The sequence below is a fragment of the Schistocerca serialis genome, chromosome 11 (assembly GCF_023864345.2).
Source record: "Schistocerca serialis cubense isolate TAMUIC-IGC-003099 chromosome 11, iqSchSeri2.2, whole genome shotgun sequence".
Classification (NCBI taxonomy): Eukaryota; Metazoa; Arthropoda; class Insecta; order Orthoptera; family Acrididae; genus Schistocerca; species Schistocerca serialis.
This window is the reverse complement of record NC_064648.1, coordinates 97,729,051-97,748,922: the sequence shown is the minus strand read 5'-3', so window position 1 is coordinate 97,748,922 and position 19,872 is coordinate 97,729,051. Positions and strand designations below refer to the sequence as shown.

The 19,872-nt window shown below is 42.3% G+C and overlaps 1 protein-coding gene across 1 annotated transcript in view; it reads right to left on the bottom strand.

Moving 5' to 3' along the window:
• Nucleotides 1-19,872, bottom strand: part of LOC126426485 (uncharacterized) — a 92,407-nt gene that overhangs the window by 9,449 nt on the left and 63,086 nt on the right. The window contains exon 3 of the mRNA XM_050088395.1: nucleotides 18,605-18,788. Within this exon, the coding sequence (XP_049944352.1) occupies nucleotides 18,605-18,788 (184 nt within the window). The remainder of the gene's footprint in view (nucleotides 1-18,604; nucleotides 18,789-19,872) is intronic.

Here is a 19,872-nt window from a genome sequence, read left to right as displayed (position 1 = left end):
ACACCTGCTTTCTTTGGAATTTGAATTATTATATTTTTCTTGAAGTCTGAGGGTATTTCGCCTGTCTCATACATCTTACTCACCAGATATTAGAGTTTGTCAGGGATGGCTTTCCCAAGGCTGCCAGTAGTTCTAATGGAATGTTGTCTATTCCTGGGGCCTCTTTTTGACATAGGTCTTTCAGTGCTCTGTCAAATTCTTCATGCAGTGACAAACTGCCTATTGGCTTCTGTCTCGGGTTCTTCGGCCGACGTTCATCTAATGATTTTTCTGACGTTTCGCCAGCACGAGTGGCTGGCATAGTCAAAGTTTCACCCTCCATTGCCGGTGGTGAACTGGAGCCGAGCTCGCGGCCGCAGACTATATGTACCTGGCGCGCCAACGTCCGAGGGCTTTTCCGCGGTCATTTCCGGTGCGGTTCTCCTCTTTCTACCTGCGACGGTCGTTCGCTGCAGTACGGGAAGCAAGGATCCGTTTACCTTTAAGGCTTTCCTCTTTCTTGTTGAAACTGTTCGCGTGTTTTTGTATTTCTACAGCTTCTCTAAACAAGCGCGTGTGATAGTGCTTCTCTACAGCCAGAACTTCCGTGTCGCGAATTTTATTACGTGGTCAGTCTCATTCAGTGCGTGCTCTGCCACAGCCGATTTCTCCACCTGCCCCAACCTGCAATGTCGCTTATGTTCTTTGATCCCGGTGTTAATGGATCGTCCAGTCATTCCGACATAAACTTTTCCGCATGTGCATGGTATACGGTATATTCCCGACATTGCAAGTGGGTCTCTTTTCTCCTTCGCCGATCTAAGACACTCTTTGATCTTCCTTGTCGGTTTGAAAATCGTCTTTACGCCATGTTTGCGCAATATACGGCCGATTCTGTCCGTCACTCTGGGAATGTTTGGCAGAAAGGCCGTACACGACATTTCTTCTTCTGGTTCCTTACTTCGCCGAGTGTTTGGCTCTGTTACACTTCTAATGTAACTTGTGGAGTACCCATTGCTCCTCAGAACAGTTTCCAGGTGTTGCATTTCTCGTTTGAGGTGTTGCGCCTCACATATTCGTCCTGCTCTCGTTACAAGCGTACTAATCATGCCTCTTTTCTGGCTCGGGTGGTGGTTTGACAGTTTGTGCAGGTATCGGTCCGTGTGTGTCGGTTTTCGATACACGCTGTGTCCCAGATTTTCGCCGTCCCCTGTGACCAGCACATCTAGAAATGGCAGTTTCTTGTCTTTTTCTACTTCCATGGTAAATGTTATGTTGGCATGGAGGCTGTTCAGGTGCCTTAGGAAATCACTGAGCTGTTCTTCACCATGGCTCCACACCACGAAAGTATCATCGACGTACCTGTATCACACCTTAGGTTTGCAAGTCGCCGAGTCCAGTGCTTGTGCTTCGAATTGTTCCATGAAGAAGTTGGCCACCACTGGACTGAGAGGACTACCCATGGCGACACAGCGTGTATCGAAAACCGACACACACGGACCGATACCTGCACAAACTGTCAAACCACCACCCGAGCCAGAAAAGAGGCACGATTAGTACGCTCGTAACGAGAGCAGGATGAATATGTGAGGCGCAACACCTCAAACGAGAAATGCAACACCTGGAAACTGTTCTGAGGAGCAATGGGTACTCCACAAATTACATTAGAAGTGTAACAGAGCCAAACACTCGGCGAAGTAAGGAACCAGAAGAAGAAATGTCGGGTACAGCCTTTCTGACATACATTCACAGAGTGATGGACAGAATCGGACGTATATTGCGCAAACATGGCGTAAAGACGATTTTCAAACCGACAAGGAAGATCAAAGAGTGTCTTAGATCGTCGAAGGAGAAAAGAGACCCACTTGCAATGTCGGGAATATACCGTATACCATGCACATGCGGAAAAGTTTATGTCGGAATGACTGGACGACCCATTAACACCAGGATCAAAGAGCATAAGCGACATTGCAGGTTGGGGCAGGTGGAGAAATCGGCCGTGGCAGAGCACGCAATGAATGAGACCGACCACGAAATAAAATTCGCCGACACGGAAGTTCTGGCTGTAGAGAAGCACTATCACACACGCTTGTTTAGAGAAGCTGTGGAAATACAAAAACACGCGAACAGTTTCAACAAGAAAGAGGAAAGCCTTACGGTGAACGGATCCTGGCTTCCCGTACTGCAGCGAACAACCGTCGCAGGTAGAAAGTGGAGAACCGCACCGGAAATGACCGCGGAGAAGCCCTCGGACGATGGCGCGCCAGGTACATATAGTCTGCGGCCGCGAGCTCGGCTCCAGTTCACCACCGGCAATGGAGGGTGAAGCTTTGACAATGCCAGCCACTCGTGCTAGTGAAACGTCAGAAAAATCATTAGATGAATGTCGGCCGAAGAACCCGAGACAGAAGCCAATAGGCAGTTTGTCAACAAGTGGCCACGAAAGCCTTAATAATTTTGTGTCTTCATGCAGCATCATATCTCCCATTTCATCTTCACCTACATCCTCTTCCACTTCCATAATATTGCCCTCGAGTACATCACTCTTTTACAGACCCTCTATATAATCCTTCCACCTTTTTGCTTTCACTGCTTTGCTTAGACTTGGTTTTCTATCTGAGCTCTTGATATTCATACAAGTATTCTCTTTTCTCGAAGGTCTCTTTAATTTTCCCGTAGGCAGTATCTATCTCACCCCTAGTGATATATGCCCCTACATCCTTGCATTTGTCCGCTAGCCATCCCTGCTTGGCCATTTTGCACTTCCTGTCAATCTCATTTTTGAGACGTTTGTATTCCTTTTTGACTGCTTCATTTACTGCATGTTTATATTTTCTCCTTTCATCAATTAAATTCAATATTTCTTCTGTTACCCAAGGATTTCTACTAGCCCCCATCTTTTTACCTACTCGATCCTCTGCTGCCTTCACTACTTCATCCCTCAGAGCTACCCATTCTTCTTCTACTGTATTTCTTTCCCCCATTCCTGTCAATTGTTCCCTTATGCTCCCCCTGAAACTCTGTACAACCTCTGGTTCTTTCAGTTTATCCAGGTCCCATCTCCTTAAATTCCCACATTTTTGGAGTTTCTTCAGTTTTAATCTACAGTTCATAACCAATAGATTATGGTCAGAGACCACATCTGCCCCTAGAAATGTCTTAAAATGTAAGACCTGGTTCCTAAATCTCTGTCTTACCATTATATAATCTATCCGAAACCTCCCAGTGTCTCCAGGCCTCTTTCATGTATACAACCTTCTTTCACAATTCTTAAACCAAGTGTTAGCTATGATTAAGTTATGCTCTGTGCAAAATTTTACCAAATGGTTTCCTCTTTCATTCCTTACCCCCATTCCATATTCACCTACTACTTTTCCTTCTCTTCCTTTCCCTACTATTGAATTCCCATCTCCCATGACTATTAAATTTTTGTCTCCCTTCACTATCTGAATAATTTCTTTTATCTCACCATAGCATTTTTTCAATCTCTTCGTCATCTGCGGAGTTAGTTGGCACATAAACTTGTACTACTGTAGTAGGCGTGGGCTTCATGTCTATCTTGGCTTCAATAATGCATTTGCTATGCTGTTCATAGTAGCTTACCTGCGCTCCTATTTTTGTTATTCATTATTAAACCTACTCCTGCATTACAACTATTTGATTTTGTATTTATAACCCTGTATACACTGACCAGAAGTCGTTCCTCCTGCCATGAAATGCCATTAATTCCATCTATACCTAACTTTAACCTAACCATTGCCCGATTAAGGGATCTGACATTCCACGCTCTGATCCATAGAATGTAGAAAACCATACACACTTGATAATAAATCATCAAAAGAAAAAAAACTATTTCCCAATAGAGGAAGAAGATAATTTCACAATTGTTGCTAAATTTGAGCCACAAATATCAGGAATCTTCAACACATTCACTTGTGAAGCAATGCTGAGAACGGGTGAATCATTAGCCTACATAAAATTTTTTCCTAGCGTCACAAAAAGTACCTAGGAAAGTAACAACAATTAACAACAGAAATATATGCTTCTCGTGTGTGAAATATGTCTTTATATTCTCTCACTTTCAGCAGAATTAGCTGAAATTATACACATATTCGAAAGTATTTCCTCACCAATTAGTTACGGCTTATATCGCTGAATCAGTGTGATTTGTTTCTTTTACATATATTTCATGATAATTCACATCTCTTGGTAATTTAATAACACATGGAATGCAAAAACATAACTATTTTGTGAATTAAAGTAGAAAATAATTAAGCATGAGCAATATCCCTACGACGCATGTGAGTGCCTGCTGTCTAACCGCTCCAAGCACTAATGTAGTTCCAGCTATCAAACAGTAACAACTTTCTCACCAGAAAGCATCCTGACTGTACATATTAGACCATGCCTCAGTGCAGTATCTTCTCAGCTGTGGAGGATCGTAAAGACCGTGCCACACATCTCGAATCAGTGTATTTGTAGAAAGAAAAGAATTCCACATAAGCAGTGCAACAAAATCTTGAACACTGTGGAGTAGGGCTGTTGATAAAATATTGAATATCGATATTTTTTCCAAAACATATCGATATATATCGGTGATATTTTCTCCCTGATATATCGATATGAAAACAGAAATAATGAGTGTCGATATTTTTATTTTGTTGTTGTTGTTGTTGTTGTTGTTGTCTTCAGTCCTGAGACTGGTTTGATGCAGCTCTCCATGCTACTCTATCCTGTGCAAGTTTCTTCATCTCCCACTACCTACTACAACCTACATCCTACTGAATCTGATAAGTGTATTCATGCCTTCGTCTCTCTCTACGATTTTTACCCTCCGCACTTCCATCCAATACTAAACTGATGATCTCTTGATGTCTCAGAACGTGTCCTACCAACCGGTCCCTTCTTCTTGTCAAGTTGCGCCACGAACTCCTCATCTCCCTGTGCCACAAACTCCTCATCTCCCCAATTCTATTCAATACCTCCTCATTAGTTATGTCATCTACCCATCTAATCTTCAGCATTCTTCTGTAGCACCACATTTCGAAAGCTTCTATTCTCTTCTTGTCCAAACTATTTATTGTCCATGTTTCACTTCTGTACATGGCTACAGTCCATACAAATACTTTCAGAGAAGATTTCCCGACACTTAAATCAATACTTGATGTTAACAAATTTCTCTTCTTCAGAAACGCTTTCCTTGCCATTGCCAGTCTACATTATATTCCTCTCTACTTCGACCATCATCAGTTACTTTGCTCCCCAAATAGCAAAACTCCTTTACTACTTCAAGTGTCTCATTTCCTAATCTAATTCCCTCTCAGCATCACCCGACTTAATTCGACTACATTCCATTATCCTCGTTTTGCTTTTGTTGATGTTCATCCTATATCCTCCTTTCAAGACACCGTCCATTCCGTTCAACTGCTCTTCCTAGTCCATTGCTGTCTCTGACAGAATTACAATGTCATCGGCGAACCTCAACGTTTTTATTTCTTCTCCACGGATTTTAATACCTACTCCGAACTTTTCTTTTGTTTCCTTTACTGCTTGCTCAATATACAGATTGAATAACATTGGGGATAGGCTACAACCCTGTCTCACTCCCTTCCCAACCACTGCTTCCCTTTCGTGCCCCTCGACTCTTATAACTGCCATCTGGTTTCTGTACAAATTGTAAATAGCCTTTTGCTCCCTGTATTTTACCCCTGCCACCTTCAGAATTTGAAAGAGAGATTCCAGTCAACATTGTCAAAAGCTTTCTCTATGTCTACAAATGCTAGAAATGTAGGTTTGCCTTTCCTTAATCTATTTTCTAAGATAAGTCGTAGGGTCAGTATTGCCTCACGTGTTCCAACATTTCTGCGGAATCCAAACTGATCTTCCCCGAGGTCGGCTTCTACCAGTTTTTCCATTCGTCTGTAAAGAATTCGCGTTAGTATTTTGCAGCTGTGACTTATTAAACTGATTTTTATTTTGTATTATATTATTTCAGAATTTTTGGAAAATATTTTAAGTTATTCTTTTGAAACTGTAGAGGGACATAATTTTACTTTCACTGTGTGAAGGAGTCTTACTAATTTTTGAGCTTTCATCCTGTCCAATGTTTCTCCTTGAAGTGTGAAGCAATTATAAATTACACAAAGGAAGACCTCTGATCACACTGGGAGGTGGTGGTGTGAATGGAATAACAAGATTTCCAATGTGAAGAAGAAGAACACCAGCTGCGTTAAAAAAAATTTTTTAATGGAACTATGAGCATTCTTCAAAAACAGTTGCTGAAACTGATGAACAAAAATCTAAATGACGAGACTGATCTTTGCAGTGGGTGGAGACGTGAGAAGGGAAATCCTGATGTAATCGGCACTCGATGCTGCTCACAAACTGCGAAGTTTAGCTTCACCACACAATTTTGATATTACAACTGCTAGTTTGCTGGAGCTAGCAGAAATGAAAATGCTAGGAAGCGGACAAATCCAACGTGTGATGAAACCAAATGACAGACATCTTGTATTGTGGCTCTTACACGTTCACTGACCAGCACAGAAAATGCAACACCCAATAATGATATGTAATCAGTGAGTAATTATCTATTTAATAAAAGTGTAGCAGTGCAACCAATGTCTGCCCCGATAGAGACCCAGAAAATATTAGATACAGGCTCCCAGGTAGATGCCATTTTCCTTGACTTCCGGAAGGCATTCAATACAGTTCCACACTGTCGCCTGATAAACAAAGTAAGAGCCTACGGAATATCAGACCAGCTGTGTGGCTGGATTGAAGAGTATTTAACAAACAGAACACAGCATGTTGTTCTCAATGGAGAGACATCTACAAACGTTAAAGTAACCTCTGGCGTGCCACAGGGGATTGTTACGGGACCATTGCTTTTCACAATATATATAAATGACCTAGTAGAGAGTGTCGGAAATACTGTGCGGCTTTTCGCGGATGATGCTGTAGTATACAGAGAAGTTGCGGCATTAGAAAATTGCAGCGAAATGCAGGAAGATCTGCAGCGGATAGGCACTTGGTGCAGGGAGTGGCAACTGACCCTTAACATAGACAAATGTAATGTATTGCGAATACATAGAAAGAAGGATCCTTTATTGTGTGATTATATGATAGTGGAACAAACACTGGTAGCAGTTACTTCTGTAAAATACCTGGGAGTATGCGTGCGGAACGATTTGAAGTGGAATGATCATATAAAATTAATTGTTGGTAAGGCAGGTACCAGGTTGAGATTCATTGCGAGAATCCTTAGAAAATGTAGTCCATCAACAAAGGAGGTGGCTTACAAAACACTCATTCGACCTATACTTGAGTATTGCTCATCAGTGTGGGATCCGTACAAGGTCGGGTTGACGGAGGAGATAGAGAAAATCCAAAGAAGAGCGGCGCGTTTCGTCACAGGGTTATTTGGTAAGCGTGATAGCGTTACGGAGATGTTTAGCAAACTCAAGTGGCAGACTCTGCAAGAGAGGCGCTCTGCATTGCGGTGTAGCTTGCTGTCCAGGTGTCGAGAGGGTGCATTTCTGGATGAGGTATCGAATATATTGCTTCCCGCTACTTACACCTCCGAGGAGATCACGAATGTAAAATTAGAGGGATTCGAGCGCGCACAGGGGCTTTCCAGCAGTCGTTCTTCTCGCAAACCGTATGCGACTGGAACAGGAAACAGAGGTAATGACAGTGGCACTTAAGGTGCCCTCCGCCACATACCGTTGAGTGGCTTGTGGAGTGTAAATGTAGATGTAGATGTACCTGAGCAGTCAGCGTGTCGGATTGCCATCCTACGGGCCCGGGTTCGATTTTCCGCTGGGTCGGGGATTTTCTCCGCTCAGGAACTGGGCGTTGTGCTGCCTTCATCATCATTTCATTCCCATCTGGCGTGCAGGTCGCCCAGTGTGCCATCAAATGTAATGAGACCTGCACCAAGGCGGTCGTACATGCCCCGCATGGGGGCCCCGAGGCTAATGATGCCAAACGCTCATTTCCATTACTGCAACCAATTTTTTGAGTCGGGGTAGTTCTGAATGTGAGCGAATAATGTTTTCCCACTCTTGTAGGGCTTATTGCTGTACCTGAGTTGTTCCCTTTTCGGTCACACGTTTGTAGGATTTTTCTGTGATCGTAATCAGCTTTTGGAGTACACATGACATTAAGCCCTGGACAAGCTGTGGAAACTGTTGCTTTGGTGAAAGATGGCCGCAGCATGCATTACATTGCAGAAGTGTTGAGGACTACACCTTCCACGATTTCCAGAAACGTGTGAAGGTACAGAGAAACTGGAGGCTTTGCAAGGAGACCAGGAGCAGGCCTGAGAAGAGTAACAGCAGAGACGGATGACCACTTCTTACAACTACAAGTTCTCTGCAACCGTCACACCACTGTTACTGAAGCACGAAATTGCAAAACGGTTCGAATGGCTGTAAGCACTATGGGACTTAACATCTGAGGTCATCAGTCTCCTAGACTTAGAACTACTTAAACCTAACTAACCTAAGGACATCATACACATCCGTGTCCGAGGCAGGATTCCAACTTGCGACCGTAGCAGCAGCGCAGTTCCGGACTGAAGTGCCTAAAACCACTCAGCCACAGCGGTCAGCTCACACGAAATCGACTCCACCAGGTTCGAAGACCCAATTAGTGAGAGAACCGTTCAAAGAAGATTGGAAGAAGCCAAATTTCCATCCAGAAGATCTGCTACAGGTCCGAAACTGATGATAGAGCATTGCACAGCTCAACTACGTTTCAGAAGGGAACATTTTGGCTGGACAGGACAACAACGGGATCAAGTGTTGTTCACCGATGATTGCAATTTGGTCTCCCATCACTTGACGGAAGAGAGAGGGTCTGGAAACGTCCAGGGGAAAGGTATTCCCCCTGCACATTCTCATCTAGGACACGTGATCGTGTGGGCAGGAACGAATACAGCTGCAAGGACGGATTTGGTATTTGTGGAGCATACGAGCCTTACCACATATTGGTACGTGGAGGAAATCCTTCTGGAGCATGTTGCGCCTTTCGCTCCCTTTACTGGTGATAATTTTACCCCAATGCATGACAACACACACTCACGTGTTGCGAGAATTGTGCAAGAGTTCTTGGACGAAACAGGGATTCATGCTACAGGTTGGCCTGCTTGCAGCCCTAATTTGAATCCTACTGAGCATGTTTAGGACCGTTGGGGAGAAGAGCTCGTCGGCACTATCCAGAGATCCTACAGGACTTATGGAATGCCCTCCTGGAAGAATCAGATACGATTCATCAACAGGACATTACAGCATTAATCAGGAGCATTCTCGAAAGGTCAAATGCCGTCACTGGTGCAAGAGGTGGCAATAAACGCTTTTGAAGATGTGAACAGAGGTCTCCGAGATCGTCTCTGAGATCTGTGAAGTACAGTGTGGAATGTATAACATCAAACCAGATATACATTACCTTAATGAGCTCACCCAAAATATCCCTGAAGTTTGTATCTCTGCCTTAATTTGTTAAATTGGTATTTATCTTCCTTTTTTCATTGTGCGACAGTTAGATGGGACTGTACCACAATATTACATCATAAGATAGGGATTAGTGTCGTAATAGTGTGATAAATTTCAGTTTTTGTAAGAAACTGAAGTGTTGTGTTTTTCGTACTAGTCAGTGTAGTTACCACTGGCAGCAAAGTGGTTATCGCCAAGCATAAATGTACACCGTTATCCTTTCAATTCTTGCTAAGAGGGGGTAGGCAGGCTCCTAGCTACTAGATTTACAGAATATCTACTAATAAATCAGTACCCAAATATGTCTTTGTTGTGGTCTTCAGTCCAGAGACTGGTTTGATGCAGTTCTCCATGCTACTCTATCCTGTGCAAGCTTTTTCATCTCCAAGTAACCGCTGCACTCTACATCCTTCTGAATCTTTTTAGCATATTCACCTCTTGGTCTCCCTCTACGATTTTTACCCTCCACACTGCCCTCCAATACTAAACTGATGATCTCTTGATGCCTCAAAACATGTCCTAGCAACCGATCCCTTCTTCTAGTCAAGTTGTGCCACAAACTCCTCTTCTCCCCTATTCTATTCAATACCTCCTCATTAGTTAGATGATTTAGCCATCTAATCTTCGGCATTCTTCTGTAGCACCACATTTCAAAAGCTTCTATCTTCTTCTTGTCTAAACTATTTATTGTCCACGTTTCTCTTCCACGCATGGGTACACTCCATACAAACACTTTCAGAAAAGACTTCCTGACACTTATATCTATACTTGATGTTAACAAATTTCTCTTCTTCAGAAACGCTTTGTTTGCCATTGCCAGTCTACATTTTATACCCTCTCTACTTTGACCATCATCAGTTATTTTGCTCCCCAAGTAGCAAAACTCCTTTAAGTCTCTCATTTCCTAATCTCATTCACTCAGCATCACCTGATTTAATTCGACTACCTTCCATTATCCTCATTTTGTTTTTGTTGATGTTCATCTCATACCGTCATACGGGGTGATTTCAGAGACCGGGGCGAATTCGGACAGTACGGCTTATTTGCTCTTTGCCACTGCATAGAAACAAAGAGTTACTTACTTTAACGTCCGTGAGCCATTTATTTTAAGCGGAAGACTGCATTTATTGCTTTCCGCAACTTTTATTTTGCGTCAATTGTTTTCCTAGGTGAATAATTGACGAACAGTCTCATTGTTAAAAATCCATGCATTATCGTAAAGTGGAAACCATCCATTGTTGCGCCGAGTGGGAAGGTATTGTAACCGTAATTGTTGACATGCTCAGTAGCTAACAGCATTGAGTCAATTTCTGTGCAAGTTTGCCAAGTTTCTCGTGCAAGGTTATAAAATAACGATGGTTTTTGTAAAACTGTGTACTGTGTGGGGTGATTTCGGACAATGCCGAGAATGTATAAGAGCAGGAAAGGTGCTACAGTATGATGTAATTATGATCCAGAACTTTTACATAAAGTTGATCATGATATTCAGAGTGGTAAATGATCATACAGAAAAGTGTGTGTTTTGTATGGTATACTTAAATCAACCCTACAAAATAAAGAAGAAGAAGAAGAAATCTTGAAGCAAGGTATCTTGAGGGCTGCGCATTGGGAATTTCCCTTCACTAAATTGGATATTTAGTTACAGGCTTACTTGATAAATCTGGCCGAAAATAGAAGAAATTTCGTAATAATTTGCCAGGAGAAGAATATATCGAGAGCCAATAATGATATTTTTTAAATATCACTATACTGGATTCCCGATATTTTTAAAAATATCGACAGTCCTACTCTGGACCATCAGTACAGAAATCACTGTCACGGCTTCAGTTAACGGGACAATGGATAGAGGTGCCCTGACAGTGGTGTGCCCGACAACAGAGCTGCACGTGGGAGTGGTAGCACGTCACCCTTCCAGTCGAGTCCTGGCTTCGTGTGCAGCATCACGAGGGTTGTACGAGTATGCGGAGGCTGCGAGGACAAAAGAACGTTATTCGACTGCATTTGTCACCACAGAATGGGCCCGGCACCTGGAGTGGCAGTGCGGGACACCACCGGGCACGCGACACAATGGTCTCCGGTTCGCACAGCCAGTAAGTAGGAGAGCACGGATTACATTTCTGACACTGAGGCCATCTGCCGTGCCCTACCTTCGAGATAACTGTAATTTTATCTTTGGACGAGATAACGTGAGATCACGACACCCGCACTGTCCCGATACACCTCGATATGTCTACACCCACAACAATACTCTACAAGCCACCTTGCAGTGTGTGGTGGAGAGTGCCCTATGTACCACCTTCGCCCCCCCCCCCCCCCCCCCCCCCCTCCAATCCTGTTTCAGCTACAAATAGTTCACGGGAAGATTGATTGCTGTGTGCGCTCGAATGTCTCTAATTTATTTTATTTTTCCCGTCTTTTTTTCCCGTCTTTTCACACAATGTATTTGTCGACTGGGAATACACGCTCTCGGAATATTAACAGTAAACCAAACTGTGGTGCTGAATGCCTCTCTTGCAGCATATGCCACTGCAACTGACCATCTCTGTGACACTTTCTAGCTCATGAACAGTGCCTGTAACAAAATGTTCTGCTGTTCTCTGGATCTTCGCCATTTCCTCCATCAATCCTATCTCGTGTAGATCTCATACTGGTGAGCAATATTCAAGTACTGGTCAAATGAGGTTTTTGTACGCTACCTCCTTCATTGATGGACTGTATTTCCAGAAAATTCTTTCAATGAATCTCTAACTGGCATCTACCTTTCCTGTAATTAGTTTTATGCGGTTGTTCTACTTCAAATCACTCCATACGCATACTCCCTGAGATGGGATGGCAATTTTTGAACTATATGCTATAAAATTGTTGTAACTTCTGAACGGTTTGCATTACGACATTCAAACTCCACTGGCCACGGGGCACGATGTGTGTTAGTATGCGCTGTATAGTTTGGTTTAGCGAAGGTGCCCACTTTCATTTGAATGTGTTCGTCAATAAGCACAACTGGTGCATTTGGGGGACTGAGAATCCGCATTTCATGATCGAGAAGTCTCTTCACCCTCAACGGTGCCTGTGTGGTGTGCAATATCCAGTCACAGAATAACTGGTGCGATATTCCTTGATGGCACAGTGACTACCAAACGGTACACGAAGGTTTTGGAATATGATTTCATCCCCACTATACAAAGTGACCCTGATTTTGACAAGATGTGGTTTGTGCAAGAGAGAGTGTTTGATGTGCTTTGGAGACCGCATTCTGGCTCTGAGATACCCAGAGGCCACTGGAACGGGCCTCGATCGGCCGCCACATTCTCCGGGTCTGAACACGCGCGACTCCTTTTGAGGGACTATATTAAAGGTAAGGTGTATAGCAATAACCCCAAAACCATTGCCGAGCTGAAAACAGCCATTCAGGAGGTCACCGACAGAATCAATGTTCTGACACTTCAGCGGGTTGTGCAGAATTTTGCTATTCGTCTATGCCACATCATTGCCAATGGTGGGAGGCATATCGAACATGTCATAACCTAAGCCCGAATACCTGTAGTGACGTTTACATGTTGTATAAAGTGTGTGCATGCAGTAGTTCGTAACTAATTTAATTTTTTTTCATATAGTTTAATAATTGTCCCCCTGTATTTTAAAGAAGTAACTGCCTCCACTGATTGTTCTGCTATAATGTAATTGTACAATAATGTGTCTGTCTGTCTACTTATACACAATATGTTACATTTGTTACCACTAGCCTTGCTCCTTTTCAGGTCTTCATGCAGTTTGGTATGAGTTTTTAGCAATGCTGTTTCTTTGTTTACAGTAGCCTCATGCATGAAAAGCCTCAAAGAACTTCTGATAATGTGTGCTATGGGATTTACGTACAAGATCATTCTTATTAATGTTTAAAAAGCCCCAAAGTGAAGTAGATGACACTGAGACAAGTTATTTAAAATAAGACACGTGGGGCTGCAAATGTCGGGAAATACCCCAAAAGCAGATGACAAATGTTGCAGAGTGACATAACCATAGGATGTACCTCGCTACACGTGGAGAGATCGGGCTTGCTGATCTTACCCTCACTGTTAGGTGTCAGTGCTAACCAACACACCAGTAGACAATAATATTATCTTGGAACTCTTCCATTTGGTCCGTGTTTGCATAGAAAAACAATAACATCAGAAATTGAGTCTTGTTATTCGTTTATTGCTTTATTATCCCAAACTAGTTTCAGCGACAAATAGCACCATCATCAGTGTTTTTTTTTATATATATAAAACATGCAGAGAATGGCATGGTTGTACAAACACAGGTAAACATTATTACGTTTTTACAATTCGTCTTCTGAAATATAGTTTTCTACTGATACTTTCATACTACCTTATTTATTGTATGTTACAGCATGTTTTAAGCATACAGCACCAATAATTGCTTAAAACATGCTGTAACATACAATAAATAAGGTAGTATGAAAGTATCAATAGAAAACTATATTTCAAAAGGCAAATTGTAAAAATGTAGTAATGTTTTACTGTGTTTGTACAAAACCATGCTATTCTCTGCATGTTTTAGATTAAAAAACCCCACTGGTGATGGTAATATTTGTCACCGAAACTAGTTTGGGATAATAAAACAATAAACGAATAACAAGGTGTTTTGCATCAGGGTGGACTCAATTTCTGATACTACTGCTCCAGTAGGAAACTGTTCTCAAACACCTTCTATAAATGTGGTCTGAGGTAGAAGTTGCAATATTATTGTTCTCATCGTAACCAATCAGAAGCTGTCCTTATTGTGTTTCTTTCCTTTTGTGTATTCTTTTCTTGTGTAAAGACTTTAGGCAATAAAGAAGATGTAGGCTATTTACTGGTACAAATGCGATTTGAAAGCTTATATTTATTTACTGCTCACACAGTATGATTAGGTTTGATTGTCCTGTACTTTACAATTAACCAGCCAAGACAGCAAGGCTGGCAAACAAAATAATGAATATTTTGTCAATGTAAACACACGATTGTCTAATGCAATGCAAAGAAATACTGCCTGCTAGTTGCAAGACTCGAACTTTAGTACCGTAGGGTTCAAGCGTGTAGGCCCGGGTCCACACCAACGTGAATATTTGACTCGGGTTGGGACAGTCAGATGTGACAGACAATAGGCTCCACCGCTGCATGTGTGGCAAGGTAGGTCATCTGGTGATGGCACACATTCATCATCCACTTTTGGGGTTATTTCCCGACATTTGCAGCCCTGTGTGTCTTATATTAAATTATTTGTCTCAGCATCATCTACTTTGCTTCAGGGTTTTTTAAACATTAATAAGAATCACTGCGTATATTGTGAAATGTAATGGACTTACAACAGTCCCTTTGGATACACCTGGAGTGTTTCACGCCTGAAGACACTGCTAGAAACTCTTCTATCCAATCACACTTTTGGTCCGATATTCCATACGCTTACAATTTGTTCGTTTGTAAACAATGCAGAACTGCATCTCATGGCTTTTGAAAGTCACAGAACAGTATCTACTGCTTTCCGGTCCTCACGGGCGAACAGAGAGAGCCAGTTTTCACACGACCACCGTTTTTGGACCCTGTGTCGATTCCTACAGACGAGCTCCTCGGTATCCAGAAATGTCATAAAAGGTGAGCATAAAGCGTCTACCAAAATTCTACGGCTGACCGATGTCAGAAATACGGGCCTGTAGTTTGTGTACCAGTTTGACGACCCTTCTCGGAAACGGGAATGACCCGTGCTTTTTTCCAATTGTCGGGAACACTTTGCTCCACCAAAGACCTATGGTACACTTCTGCTAGAACAGGGTGTTTGTTTGCTGCTATAGCAACCTCATTCTCCAGATCTCTCACCCACTGAAAACCTCTCGTCTAATTTTGCAGAGAGACTGGGAGGCCAGCACTCGCCACACAGTATGACTGCTGGATTTTGGCTCACATTGGAACCAGTACAGAATTACATACTTTCACTTGTCATCCATGGCAGCTCTGTGAACAAAATTTCACACCCTGTACACCCTTAAACTGCCTCCAAGTTTAATACTGTATTCTTCCTACCAAACAATACGTGCATGAAAAGTTAAATTTCGCTACTTGCTATGTTCCCAGTTGCTGTATTTCTGACGGTCAGCTGTGCACCAACACGTGTATTAAATACCAACATTCAGAAAAAAAGAAATGTTCGAAACATGTTTTGGACAGCTTTTGATAGTATTGTTTTTTGTTTAATTTTATTTACACCTCGAGTTCCGTAGGACCAAATTGAGGAGCAAACCTCCAAGGCCATGGAACGTGTCAGTACATGAAATTACAACATAAAAGTAATAACAGATAAAAATAAAATGTTTATGAACCTGAAAAAAGTCAAGCCACAAGTTTAAGTAAACGTAATCCACAATTCAACAAGAATCAGCTTCATTTTTCAAGGAACTCCTTGACAGAATAGAAGGAATGACCCTTGAGGAAACTCTTCAGTTTCAATTTGAAAGCACATGGATTACTGCTAAGATTTTTTGATTCTAGTAGTAGCTTATTGGAAATGGATGCAGCAGTATACCATACACCTTTCCGCACAAGAGATAAGGAAGTCCGATCCAAATGCAGGTTTGATTTCATCCGAGTATTAACTGAGTGAAAGCTGCTTATTCTTGGGAATAAGCTAATATTGTTGACAAGGAATGACTCTAAGGCATATACATATTGAGAGGCCAATGTCAAAATACCCAGACTAGTGAACAGGAGTCAACAAGAGGTTCGTTGACTTACACCATTTATTGCCCGAACCGCTCGTTTCTGAGCTAAAAATATCATTTGAGAATGGGGAGAGTTACCCCAACATGTAATGCCATATGACGTAAGTGAATGAAAATAAGCAAAGTAGACTAATTTTCGTATTGAACGATCACTCACTTCAGATACCGTTCGAATAATAAAAATGGCAGCATTAAGTCTTTGAACGAGATCCTGAATGTGAGCTTTCCACAACTGTTTGCTATCTATCTGAACACCTAGAAATTTGAACTGTTCAGTTTCACTAATCATATGCCCATTCTGTGAAATTATAATGTTGGGTTTTGTTGAATTGTGTGTTATAAACTGTAAAAACTGAGTCTTACTGTAATTTAGCATTAGTTTATTTTCTACAACCCATGAACTTAGGTCATGAACTGCACTATTTGAAACCAAGTGAACGTTGCACACAACATCCTTTACTACCAGCTAGTGTCATCAGCAAACAGAAATATTTTAGAGTTACCCGTAATACTAGAGGGCATATCATTCATGCAAATAAGTAACAGAAGTGGCCCCAACACTGATCCCTCGGGCACCCCCCACTTGACTGTACCCAACTCAGATCCCACATCACAGCCATTCTCAACACTGTGAATTATAAAATTTTGCTGTCTGTTGCTAAAGTAAGACGTGAACCAATTGTGAGCTACTCCCCATATTCTGTAATGGTCCAACTTCTGGAGCAATACTTTGTGATCAACACAATCAAACGCACTTAGTTAAACCAAAAAACATGCCTAGCGTTAGAAACTTTTTGTTTAACCCATCCAGTACCTCACAGTGGAAAGAGTGGGATTGTTACAAATAAACAGTTTCTGCATCAGTCTCTTCTTTATTTTGCCTTTATGACTGTGCACACCATCGTCTTCAGATGGAGAATTGTTTATTTACATGCCTGATGTCAGTGATGAGTGCAGACCAATGGCAGCATAGGATAGTTTGCATCTTTTGGTAATGAAAAAATTGTTTATTTAGGAAAGGCACTTTACAGGTTAAAAAACATAAATTTCTGACAGTGAATTGAAATTACAGGCACAGTAGTCATTAAAAGTCTGCATATGTTGCCAGACGTACGTCCTCTCCACTGCACATTACACTTACACTGTCACTTCAAAGATGTTGTACATGTTACAGATATGTTTCTTTACATTAGATATAGATATAAAAGATTAAATGAAATGGTTCAAGTGGCTCTGAGCACTATGGGACTTAACATCTGAGGTCATTAGTCCCCTAGAACTTAGAACTACTTAAACTTAACTAGCCTCAGGACATCACACACATCCATGCCCGAGGCCGGATTCGAACCTGCGACCGTAGCGGTCACGCAGTTCCAGACTGAAGTGCCTAGAACCGTTCCGCCACTCCGGCCAGCAAGATTAAATGATTTCTACATAAATATGTTTTTCATGAAATAAATAAAATAGAAAGAAACATTCACATGGGAAAAATATATTAAAAACAAAGATTCCATCACTTACTATATTAAAAACAAAGATTCCATGACTTACTATATTAAAAACAAAGATTCCATGACTTGGAATGACTCCTTACCCTCTCCCTTAAAACCCACATCCTTTCATCTTTCCCTCTCCTTCCCACTTTCCTGACGAAGCAACCAGGGGTTGCGAAAGCTCGAAATTTTGTGTGTGTGTGTTTGTGTGTTTTTTTTTATTGTGCCTATCTACCAGTGCTTTCCCGTTTGGTAAGTCATGGAATCTTTGTTTTTAATATAAATATGTTTTTATTTGTTTAAAAAAATATGAATGGTCTGCACCAGAAAATAACTGAATTGTGCACATGTCAAAATTCTGGTGCAGTCCATTCATATTTGTTCAAAAAAGAAAAACATACTTGTGTAGAAACCATTTAATCTTTTATCTCTGCAGCCAATGTAAACAAACATATCCGCAACATCTACAGCATCTCTGAAGTGACAGTGTAAAAGTAATGTGCAGTGAAGAGGAAGTACATCTGGCAACAGTATGCAGACTGAACAACTCTACTGTGCCTGTAAGTACAGTTCACTATCAGAAACTAATGTTTCTTAATCTCTAAAGTGCCTATTCTAAATAAACAACATTTATCTTTAGCAAAAGATCTACACTGCCCCTGGTCTGCTACTGTGAAAAGACACCTGCACTCTTCGCCAACACCAGCGTGCAAATAAAACAATCCTCCACCTGAAGACGACGGTGTGAACTGTCGGAACGTGTACGGGAAAAGTAAATGAGTGACGCACAGAAAATGTTTTATTTGTATTTATCAACAGTTGCAGCCCTCATAATGGCACCCATCACAGACCAAATATTCCCACTCAGTGGGCCTACTCACCCGTCATTCTCGAGGTTCGCACTGGGCACAAAGACGTCTCGGCTGAAGTTCCACTGACAGTGGTGGAAGCAGACCATGAGGTCGTGCACATGCTGCTGCTCCTTGTCGAACTTGACGCACCGGTCGATGTGAGCCACCTGGACCGGCGGCTCATTCTGCCCGTGGCTCTCCACCACCACAAATGCTGCAACACCGAGGCCGGCACATTAAAATTCACTTACACACCTTGCTGTACAATTTTCACACGTCTGTTTGCTTCAACGCTGTTGCCCCTGTGAAATACCTATCACCATTCGACAGCTTCAACACCACAGTAGATATGTTCAGCATCTTGGCTGCACCTGTGTGTGACACTAAATCTTTCTCCATTTCCTCCTGCATTTCAGCTGTAAAAATCTGGAACAAACTACCCTGAAACAGTGCTCCACTGAACGCTGTTAACAAAGGTACAAGCATATGGAATAAGTTCACAGATATGCAAGTGGCTTGAAGACTTCTTAACAACAGACTTATGTTGCCTCGACACCAAGGACATCGTTAGGAGTGCCCCAGGCAAGCATGACAGGACCGCTGTTGTTTTCTACACTACTGGCCATTAAAATTGCTACACCACGAAGATGACGTGCTACAGACGCGAAATTTAACTGACAGGAACAAGATGATGTGATATGCAAATGATTAGCTTTTCAGAGCATTCACACAAGGTTGGCGCCGGTGGCGACACCTACAATGTGCTGACATGAGGAAAGTTTCCAACCGATTTCTCATACACAAACAGCAACTGACCGGCATTGCCTGGTGAAACGTTGTTGTGATGCCTTGTGTAAGGAGGAGAAATGCGTACTATCATGTTTCCGACTTTGATAAAGGTCAGATTGTAGCCTACCGCGACTTCAGTTTATCGTTATCGCGACACTGCAGCTCTCGTCAGTCGAGATCCAATGACTCTTAGCAGAATATGGAATCGGTGGGTTCAGGAGGGTAATACGGCACACCGTGCTGGATCCCGATGGCCTCGTATCACTAGCAGTCGAGATGACAGGCATCTTATCCGCACGGCTGTAATGGATCGTGCAGCCACGTCTCGATCCCTGAGTCAACAGATGGGGACATTTGCAAGACAACAACCATCTGCACAAACAGTTCGACAACGTTTGCAGCAGCACGGACTATCAGTAAGGAGACTGTGGCTGCGGTTACCCTTGACGCTACATCACAGACAGGAGCGCCTGCGATGGTGTACTCGACGACTAACCTGGGTGCATGAA